Source organism: Taurulus bubalis (assembly GCF_910589615.1).
Source record: "Taurulus bubalis genome assembly, chromosome: 11".
Classification (NCBI taxonomy): Eukaryota; Metazoa; Chordata; class Actinopteri; order Perciformes; family Cottidae; genus Taurulus; species Taurulus bubalis.
In genome coordinates this window covers 7,812,843-7,824,265 of record NC_136599.1, presented here as the reverse complement: position 1 = coordinate 7,824,265, position 11,423 = coordinate 7,812,843, and the positions used below count along the sequence as shown (strand labels likewise).

Here is an 11,423-nt window from a genome sequence, read left to right as displayed (position 1 = left end):
TTAATTCATACTATCACTATATGCTGTCAAGGTTCTCAACTTGCATCATTGTGTCGCAGTTGGGCCATCATGGGCTTGACGATAGTATGGCTATACGTTAAATGACTATACGGGCGATCTAATTACACATCATTGTGCTTAATAGACAGTGCTTTTGGCACTCGCGTCAACTACTACAGCACTTAAGGACTGCCTTCGTCCTACATTAACAGCATGGTGGCCGCCAGTGCTGAAACGCAATGTATAGTTTGAGGTGGGGGTGCTGAAAGGACAGCTCCTCTGCTGCATGCTGTTCGGCGCGCCTTATATAGTCAACGGTTTGTTGTTATTGCAAAGAGAGTAATAATGAACTAATGAAAGAGCTAATGCAGTGAAGCAATTTTCTCAGCCTCTGCCTGAATGGTCCCTCAGTGGATAGGATGCAGATATTATCCTTTTAGAGTAAAGCATATGCACCTATCTGCAATATTTATTGTATTGAATTGGAAATGTAACACTATATTCAAATGAGTCACAAATCAAGTGACCTATAGCTATATTGTTATTTACAAAATTATATCAATAATATAACAAATGTAATTAATTTAAGATGAAACACTCTTTGACTGTAGGTTATGAAAACCCACTCTACTTTTTTTTTTTACTGTGGAGACAGACCGTCCTCATATCTTCTCACCATCCCTCATAAAATCTACACTAACATGAACAACTGTACGTTTTAAACTTCCAAATGAAAAAAGCCCGTTCAGGGCAGCACGAGCACGCCTGTGAAGCGTGTGAACACAGCCGCTGTCTCTGGCGTTCGTCCCCGCCACCAGGGGGCGACAGAGAACGTGGAGTCGCCTTCGAGCTGAGTAAAGGACGCGAGGAAGAGATGACCGGTTGTAAACATGGCGTCTGCCTTGGATGATGATGAGATCCATAATGATGATTATTATTCCCTTCTTAATGTCAGACGAGAGGTACAATATGCAGTCGTTATCTGAGTAGACGTGTGTGCAGGTGCACGTGACAGTCGTTCCGTGAACGTCCTCCGGTTGATAAGTAGCGGTTACCCGTCCAATCACATGTAACGGGAGCTAGGTAGCTAGCTTGTGACCCTCGACATTGCTTTCTGTGCTGTGACTCCTCGGCTGGAAACTTCACAGGAACAGGTTGCGGGGTCACGACTTTAAAAAAGCAGTTGTCAGTTGACGAAGTAAGATAGTTAACCGCGTGTGCATGTGGTAATATGGGTGGTAATGTCAACTAACTGACACGTTTTTTCAATTTAATCGTGCATCCAATGGACTGGATAGTGCTAACTAAGTTAGCTAATGCTATAACTTTACCCAACGGTTAAATCGTGTAACATGGTGACCAGTGACAGCTGACAGGACGCGTGTGTTCTCCGGTGCCTGGGGGATCGGACACTTTCGGTCTTCATGCCCGTGTTTGTAAAGCAGAGAACATTATGTTCTCGTGCAAGGGGCATTTTGTAACACTAAAATAACTTGTGTCTCAGGGGTCATGCTGTTCCACAGCGACTCAGTATGCCACTATATACACGTTCATATCTTTGCTTGTGTTCAAGCGTCAGGGATTTTAAAAACAATATTAACAATAGCGTAGATTGCATGTGTGTACATACTCTCAACTGTGGTCAATACCTTTTATACTGCAAGCTATTTCTCAACATTATTACCTGATTTTTAAGCTCAGACTGTTCCGCTATCCAACTTTATGAAGATCAAATCGGTGTTTGAGGATTCAGTAAATTAAGTTGTGGCAACAGCTACAAACAGACTTGACGTCTCGATGGCTGTGTGTTTTGTTGATCGAGTCACCCCACAAGTCTCCTCTCTCACATGACCTCCATTTCAATGTTTCACTTCAGGCAACACAGGATGAGCTGAAGGTGGCATACAGGCGATTGTGTATGCTGTATCACCCGGACAAACACCGGGACCCTGAACTGAAGAGTCAAGCAGAGCAGCTTTTTAACCTCGTACATGAAGCTTATCAAGGTAAGTTTAGTCAGCTACACATGAAGCTGATGTGGACTTCTATGTGTTATGGCCGACCCGATCAAATGATGTTATGTTATTAATGTTATTTGGTGGGTACCTATGTCTTTCTAGTGCTTCGGGAGCCGCAGTCACGAGCTATCTATGATATCTATGGCAAGAGTGGACTTGATGTTGATGGATGGGAGGTAAGTTTGTAAGTGATTGACTGTAGGGGCCAATAATACCATAAAACTAGCCACATTATGCAGCCCGAAACAATAGGTACTGTGTGGATTGACACTCCATGAAGCCCAATATACAATAACTTGGTGTTACACAGGCAAGAGGGTTGTAGCCTTATGTGGGAAGGAAGTTGCATCTGTAGTATTCCAATAGAAATGTATAAAGCACCTGAATTAAGTAAGTGCAACATTTTGTGATCGACCCCTTCAGGGTCTTGACTTGAGAATAACTTAATACAAAGTTAATCTTTAAGAATTAACCATACTGTACATGAGCGTAATATTTCGGTTTTGCAATCTCATGGCATGAAGCCTGCTTTCTTACCACAAGACCATCCTGTCCTACACGACATCAGCCTCATTTAACCTGCGAGAAATAGTTCCTGTTTTCCTTCATCTTTGCCCTGCTTGACAGTACAACATGTACTGTAGCTCTATCGGCCACCTGTGAATCAGCCAAACCACTGGTTGCTTTGCTCTCAAGTCACATCTTTGTACTCCAGGTGGTGGAGAGAAAAAGAACCCCTGCAGAGATTCGGGAAGAGTATGAGCGTCTTCAGAAAGAGCGAGAGGAGAGAAGGCTTCAGCAAAGGACCAACCCAAAGGTATGTCCAGGGGAAGTAACAAGTCGCACATTGAACCGAATGTTACTTCAAGAGTCATTAGGCATCTTGTGCATATTATTTACATAATAATTAACACAGTATTCTTTCCCAAACATGTTATTTGCAGGGGACTATTAGTGTGGGTGTTGATGCCACGGACCTCTTTGACCAGTATGAGGAGGACTATGAGGATATGGCTGGAGGAGGAGTCCCACATGTGGAAATCAACAAGATGCACATATCACAATCCATAGAGGTAAGGGGTTGCTCCAGATTCTACATTAGGTTATGAGTGGCCTTTTTATGATGTGTTTTGGATTGAACGAGCTGGAGCCACAATTGAATTTGTGATAGTTTTAGCTCATTCTCATCAAAGGACTTGTTGTTTTATGTGTTCTACTGCAGGCTCCTCTTACCACAAAAGACACTGCCATTTTGTCTGGCTCTTTGTCAACCCACAATGGAAACGGAGGTGGTACAATTAACTTGGCCTTCAGGAGAGTCACCTCAGCCAGTGGGTGGGGAGAGGTATGCTGCATTGTGTCTAGGGTTGGGTACCGAGAACCGGTGCGGTTACAACACGTCCGGTACCTACCGGACCGAAAAGCAACGCAGATTTCGGTGCTTCCTTCCGGTGCCTGAGCCGATTTAAATACTTTTTTTTTTACACTACTCTGTAAAGTTGCACGGTATATAGATACTAAAAAGGTAGCGCGGTGCCCGCACGCTAAAAACGATTATTAAAATAGCGCGGATCAGAGCACACTCGCTGCCTTGCTCTCTGTCCGCCTGCATGCAGAGCGGGGCTCGAGGGGGCGGGGCTTCCAGCGCTCACACACACAGTGCGCGCACACAGAGATCGCTGGAGACACGAGCACGAGCTTTTGAATGTCCGTCCTCGGCTTGATGGAACAAATCTCTCCAGTTGATATTAATGATGACGTGTAGTCCAGTAAAGCAGCAGTTTTAGGATCCAACAGTGTCTGAGTTTTGTTGCACACGGTCCCATCAGGCCACCTGATTGGACTGGTGTCTGTTCTTTTTTTAAATATATATTTTTATAGTTTGAAGTTAAAAGCTTTGAAGCTGTAGTTTGAAGTGTGTTTTGTATGTACTTATTTATTTATATCTATAGTATACTTTAAACAGTTAATAATATTGTTCAATTTGAAGAAAAAAAATTGCCTTGGCAATGAAAAGTATCGGTTCAGGCACCGTTTAGGCACCGGTATCGTTTTAAAAGTATCGGTTTAGCACCGGTTTCGGAAAAAGCCCAAACGATACCCATCCCTAATTGTGTCACACACACACACACATGTACACTTCCTTTCTTTCTGTCAGTCCGGTCCTTTGTGGTACAACATGCAGCGGCATTTTAAAATGTGAATGAATATCTGTGGTTGGTTTGTGCACGCAGGTAGAGGTCGGCGCTGGAGACACCCAAGGACCTCTCTTTGGAATGAAAATTTTCCGGAACTTGACATCTCGATGGTATGTGTTGAAATGCAAGACTACTCAATTTTTACTTCAATATGAACAATTCAGTGTTTTTTTTATTTGTATTAATTGATTTATTTTGTGTCTCAGCTTCGCCACCGCTCAGTGCGGCCTTCAGTTTTCATCCCGAGGCGTGCGTCCCGGGGTTACCACGATGCTGGCCCGCCACCTAGACCAGAACACAATGGGCTATCTACAGTGGCGCTGGGGCATCCAGTCCTCTATGAACAGCAGCATCGTCAGGGACACCAAGAGCAGCCATTTCACCTTTGCAATGCAGGTCAGAAGCCAACAGTTGTATTTCACTTCAATGTTAAAGACACCATAAACAGTTCCTTGTCAATGATTTTGCCAAAATGTTTCACTTTTTGTCTCTGCAGGTTGGCATTCCTCACACTTTTGCGATGATCAGCTACCAGTACAAGTTCCAGGATGATGACCAGACGAAGATTAAGGGCTCAATAAAGTATGTTTTCAAAGTGCAATATGTATTATTTAGAGAATGTAATCATACATCCACATTGAGAACCCTGTTGTAGGTCATAATTTGATTTATTTAGTGTCAATCTGTTTGTTCAGTACCTCAAGTTCCTATCAATTTAAATGTACATAGTTGGTAGTTTTTGTGCAAGAACTGACAGCTCAAATTCCAGTAAACTTTTGAGTACACGGAGTGCAGAAGGAGAGAAAGTGACTGTCTTTATGTTCCAGATCAGGTTTCTTTGGGACTGTGGTGGAGTATGGTGCTGAGAGGAAGATCAGTCGACACAGTGTCCTGGGGGCCACCGTCAGCGTGGGAGTGCCCCAAGGTATCTCCCTCAAGATCAAGTAAGTGCACCTCTTTGCTCCCGTTTGCAGTTTGATGCGGGTTCCCGAGGGTCCTCCTCGCAGCGCTGTTGCCATGGCACCCATAGGAATCGCGACGTGACATCATGCCAAGCCAGTCCAATGAATTTTCGACATGTCGTGTTTGTGCTGCATCTTTGAGGGTGCAAACGAAGGATTGGACCCATTACGATGCTAGTTGGTTCCTGGGATATGAGTTTAAAATGAGATCAAATAATCTAATCCTTTATTAGTCCCACAGCGGGGAGATTTGCAAAAAGCTTGAGCATGTTGAGCACGTCTTTGTTATTTTTTTGACACAATTTTCTCACATCTTTGGAACAATTTGCACATGATTCTCACTATCCTGTCTAACCTAAAGAACTTTATATATCTGCAGACTAAACAGAGCCAGCCAGACGTATTTCTTCCCTATTCACCTGACTGACCAACTCCTGCCAAGTGCTGTATTTTATGCCACAGTTGGACCACTGGTTTTCTACCTCGCCATCCAGCAGCTCATTATTCGGCCCTACGTGCGGTCCCAGAAGGAAGAGTAAGAACCCCTCACTTTAAGTTCTTTCATGCAAGAAACGTTATTGGAAATAGCACCACGTGTATTGTGAGCGCCAGATTTTACGAGCTCATTTCATTCCTCCGTTTATCTTTCAACTCGCCAGAGACTTGGAGAAGCAGCGGGAAAGCTCGGCCTCAAATATAGCCAAGAAGAAACAGGAGGCGGAGAGTGCTGTGAGTATTTTTACAGGCTCACGTGTGACTGTGGTACCAATCCTACACTGTGGTTCGCCCTCTGATAAGAGATGCAGGTCTTGTCCCGAAATATTACAAGTCCCACACCAGTCAGATGAATGGGCTGAGATGGGATTAGATAGGATGCAAAGACTTACTGAAAATCATTAGTTTAATCCATATGATTTTGAAATCTCATTGTTTGTGTCTGTCTCCTTCCTTTCTTTCCACCGCCTGCCTCTTTCCTCTCTGAAGGTCTTGCTCATGCAGGAGTCTGTGCGCAGGATTATTGAAACGGAGGAGTCTAGAATGGGTAAGATCTGTATGAGCTCATCCCAGGAATGATGTTTTGAAGCAGGTTGTGATTTTGAAACAAATACGCTTTAGGTGAAATAATTTGATGCCTGGTTGAAGTGTATCTTCTGAGATACGCTGCCTGTTTTCATCATGTGAAACGAGACTTGGTCATTTAGTGCAATAATGTCAGTGCTGGTACATTTTTTGATTCAGTTCACACGTGAAAAAAGCAGAATACTTGCTTTTAGTTATCTTCTTGAGCAGTTCACTGAAATCTAAAAGGGCTGTAAAAGGCGAGATGAGTGTGTGGGCCTTTCCACTGTAGTATGAGGAGACTTGCTCAGTGGAAACTGATAGTATCTAGTTTGATTTTGTGGAGTCTTTTAAAATAGGAATACATTAGCAAAAAAAAAAGGAAATAGAGTTTAGTGGATTTTTTTGAATGACCCTGCTGCTTTTGTGATGAGTGATAATTGGCTTTTTTTAGTTCACTTTTGTTAAGTACACTAACAAAAAGCCCCCGGTAGTAATTTTCACCTTGGGTAGTGTTGCAAGTGGTAATTGGCTTGTGACACCTGTCACTGTAGAGGTTACTTTAATTTTAGTATCATCAGAGGTCCCTTAGACTTTGCACTTGTAAAGTAATGTTAATAGCAGGGTGGCTGTGTGTGTCCATGTGTAATGACAGACACACACACTTTATTATTCAATGGACCACTCTGTGAAATCGTTATGGTATTGTTTATGCAGCCTGCAATTAAAATTAATTGTCCTGTCTTTTTGTTATATACTTGCAAAAAATCAAATCAAGTCTCTCAAAATGACATTTGTTCTGCTATTAAATATGTGGCTAATATGTCTGGCATGCATGACTGAAAGGATTATTCTGTGGACGCTGACTAACCTTTTGACACGCGTTAAAATAACACATTAATACATCACATCTCCAGTTGACTCACACTATCTTTGATGCTGCTTCATCAAACCAGGCCTCATCATCCTCAACGCCTGGTACGGCAAGTTTGTGACCGACAACAGTCGAAAACACGAGAGGGCAAAGGTCATTGACGTGACCGTGCCGCTGCAGTGTCTGGTGAAGGACTCTAAACTCATCCTCACTGAGGCGACAAAGGTAAGAATGTGTCCCAGACCCGATACTGTAAAGTATATTTTACACGTGTAACGTTACTGTATCCATTGACGCAGCAGAATGTATTTTCCTGGTGTGTAAAACATCTAAATATATATAGTACACCTACTGGTTTTAACTGTACTGCAGTGTTACAAACTGATGTCCTCAACTTGATTAAAGACGATTTAGTCTGCTGCTGCTGCTGCCGCCTCATGACCTTCTGTTGGCTTTCCAGTCAGGGCTCCCTGGTTTCTATGACCCCTGTGTGGGGGAGGAGAAGAGCCTGAAGGTGCTGTATCAGTTCCGCGGAGTCATGCATCAAGTCCTGTCAGGAGACGCCGAACCACTCAGGATACCAAAGCAATGTAAGTACAATGTAAAATGCAGCACAGCGACTGTGTGTCAACAGTTTTTTGCCCCCATTAAGACCAGACGACGCGGGCAAAAACATTTAGTCTATTTACATTTGTAGATTTCTCCCAACAGCTGGTGTCTAGAAATGCACATCTGTTAAATTGTGCTAAAATGAAGCGTTTCAGACAGAGGGTGCATGCAGGAGTGTTCAGATGGACCATTTGTAAGCAGTAAAGCATGTAAACATGTTCTAGAAAGACAAAATACGGGTATGAACCTGGAAATGAGCATAATGTGTATCCTTTAAAGTTACAATTTCAGAAAACTCATAATGCAAAATTTCATAACAAACATAAGTAATTATGCAATAATTGTATGTTCATATTCAACTGGGGAAGTTTCATGATGATATCTAGAAGTACATTTTCTTTATCATTTTCCCCTGTAGTGTCTTCCAAGATGTAGAACTTTACAACACGTATCTTTAAAGGCTGTTTTCTCAAAATTAGTTTTTTCTTATTTGAACACTTTGAACCCTTATGTACAACACACTTTCCAGTTTAGTTTCTGTCTATATTATGAAAGAGGGTTCTCATCCGCAGCCGGATTTATAGAACTTTTATTTTTATTGCTGTTGACAGTACTTTCTTTGAGATATCCAAAATTCCTTCAGTAGAAATCTTTGACATCGACATGTCAACAAAAATGAGACAAGGATTTTGATCCTGGCTTCATCCAATGTTTAGATTGGCAAGATAGCAGAACTTTATGACATAATACCTAATTTGCATATGTCAACACAAGTGTCAGAGAACTGGTAATACAAAAAGAAAAATTGCCTAAATGTAAATAATCAACTGGGGCAGTTCCCTGGTGATATCTATCGGTTAAAAGAGTGTTTGTTTTTTTTTTCACTGAAATGTGTGAATTTGAAGGAGAATGTGAAAGGTCATCACCCTATTCACCTGGGGTGCCTCCGCTTAATGTAATATTTAGCTTCTTCAGTGCAGGTTTAATGATTTGCCAGATCGTCTTGAACTGTTTCAGATCTCACTGACAGCAGGGGGAGTTGACTTGAACCCTGAGTCATTGTGTGTGTGTGTGTGTGTGTGTGTGTGTGTGTGTGTGTGTGTGTGTGTGTGTGTGTGTGTGTGTGTGTGTGTGTGTGTGTGTGATGCAACTTTTCTCCAAATATTGTATCGCCGCTCAGAGAGTCTCCTAAAACCCACTGAGCTATTCTGCCAGCAGCGTTATTTCTGACTTCTTTGTAACTGTTTCCCCCCGTACAGCTCACAGGATCGACGCAGACACATAGGAGCTCCTCCGCTGACCAAAAAAAAGACTCCTCTCTCGGCTGGTTGACAGAAGATGGATACACCTGTTTTAGATACGACACGGATTGAAGTCCTCGTTACTCAGAAAATCATTGCATTTACCCTTTTGTCTTTATATTCATTTAAATATGCAGCGCGGAGTGGAAGCATCACAGACTGAATTGATCATAATTCAGGGTCCATGGACAGGGTTGCGGGCTGCTTGAAATTCTAATGAGACACCAAAATCGATGGCTACCATCTTATGTGCCGGGTCTTTTAGCCTCCTTGGTATCCATTTATTTTTGGTATATGGCTTGTAATTTAGGATTGGGGTCTATGTACTGTATCGTACACAAACTGCAGTGCCTACGTGATTGAATACATGAATGCACCTTTGTTTATTTGCCATATTATTAAAATCAGTCTCTCATGTTGCGCAACCATTTTTGGTACTTTTTATTTATTGTATAGATGAATTGTTTTTGATTATGTTGGTTTAATTGAAGCATTGCTGATGAATGTGTGCATTTGAAGGATAATCTGAAAGTTAAAGGTGAAACGTCACAGCTTTTAGAAGTAATTCAGCATATCGTGATTATATAGTTGAGAGAAAAAGTTAATCGAGTCACCGTGTCCGTTACACTGCAGGTCTTCTGCCCTGTGATCCCGTCCTTGATCTGGGAGAAATGTTAATGAATCTTCCCTGTCTTCACTTGTTTGTGTGCCATAAATGGAAAGGAGAGGATTAACGGAAAAACCACGAAAAGACCAAAGCTTGCTTAACTCCCTGTGAAAAGGTGCAATCCTGCCATTCCAGGAATAATAATGAGGGGATGATGCAAAGAGGGCTGAGATACTGGCCAAAAGCTTTCTGAAAGCCAAAACGACGGCTGTGTCTCTACAGTGATGATTCTCTTGAAAGGAAATTGAGTTTGACAAGTTCTTCATCAGGACAATCTATTTTTGAATCTGTATTTTCTCCAGGATAACTGAAGGATTAGGTTTGACCAGAAGAACTGAAAGGTTTTTGAGGCTTGAGACATTAGTCACAGTGATGAAAAGTGTACATGATGACACAAGATGAAAGATTGCATCAAGAAATCACTTTGTTTTTTTGCAAGTAAGATTTATTTTTAAATTCCACCTATTTTTATTTGTTTTGCCCGTTTTATTTTGAATAAGCTGAATCCGTATATGTGAAATAGCCTAATTGTTTGTTGTTTTTCAGTTCAACAACACACTTTATTGTACTTTTTAAGAAGCAGGATATCGGACACAATGTCAATGCAGAGTAGCGTGTTTATTTTTACAAAATAGTACAGAACCGACTAATGCAGCTTATTGATTAGACACACCTCACACTGAACGGTAAATCCCAGAGAGAACTTTGTGATAACTTTATTATCTTGAAGACATCTCTACCTTGAGCTGAATGGTTGAAGACATTATGTATCTAATCTGTCGGAGTTGAGTTGTTTTCACAAGTGCTCTTTGTCCAATCATTATGCTTTCGTGTTAAGTTTTCCCAATAGTTAGAATAATTCTACTTATTTGGTCACTATTATTCAATGATCAGGAACACACTAAACTGGAGACACTCAATTGGTAATGGTGATGCCGCATGACAGATTTCATCAATAAATATGATCAGCAGCAAAAAAAAAAGTAAATCAATATTTGACCCGCTTTCAGCTGCTGAGATGTCACTGAGTAAGTAAATGCATGAATAGCATTTTAAATATCCGCTTGTTTAACCGTAAACAGTAGCAATGTGTGACGGGAAGCAGAAGTGCTATTCCTCCAACTAAAATGAACAACAGGCTCGTCAGATGCAACAGTCCTTGCAGTGTGTGTGTGTGCCATGAGTGTGTCTAACGTACCCCGAGCTGCTCGACACGTGAACAGAACGAGGAATAAGAACTTTATTATGTTGAATTATGGAGTTAAGTTACAGAAAATTGAAGATATAAAAAAAAGTTTGATGAATCTCTCTTTCAACGGCTTTGCTTATTAGGCCTAATAATCAGAAATATGAATGAGCTAAACAAAACACAACATGTTGGTGGGTTGTGCTTATTTTGTATTTATTTTATCTCAAAGTAAAAAAAAAAAAGTACATATGTAAGAGATGCAAATATACATTATAGTGTACATGCTCGAGTTCAAAGGATGCACAAAGGGCTTGTGCTTGATGTACAGCAGTCAGATGACAGCGTTCACCATTCCGACGGCCTGAGGACAGAACATTATTCATGGTGCGGCGCTTCCTCTTAAGTGGAGGATTTGAATACGCCCGCCCATTTGTTACAGCTAAACCAATCAAATCACGGTGGGCGGAATTAAGGTTCTGACGCGAACACCTTGCGCCGCCGCCGACGTCCGAGTTTTCCGTCCAGCTCGAGGGTCCGGGGCTGGTT

The 11,423-nt window shown here is 41.7% G+C and overlaps 1 protein-coding gene across 1 annotated transcript; it reads left to right on the top strand.

The window, feature by feature from the left end:
* Window positions 1-890: 890 nt before the first annotated feature.
* On the top strand, window positions 891-9,440 carry dnajc11a (DnaJ (Hsp40) homolog, subfamily C, member 11a; the record flags this gene model as incomplete). The annotated part of the gene is made up of 16 exons (XM_079225628.1): window positions 891-962; window positions 1,877-2,006; window positions 2,121-2,194; window positions 2,734-2,835; window positions 2,963-3,091; window positions 3,241-3,363; window positions 4,253-4,326; window positions 4,423-4,612; window positions 4,713-4,798; window positions 5,044-5,160; window positions 5,558-5,713; window positions 5,838-5,907; window positions 6,163-6,220; window positions 7,194-7,336; window positions 7,572-7,701; window positions 8,980-9,440. The coding sequence occupies 16 exons, from the start codon at window positions 891-893 to the stop codon at window positions 9,003-9,005; spliced, it is 1,680 nt and encodes a 559-aa protein (XP_079081754.1). The 3' UTR covers window positions 9,006-9,440.
* Window positions 9,441-11,423: the final 1,983 nt, after the last annotated feature.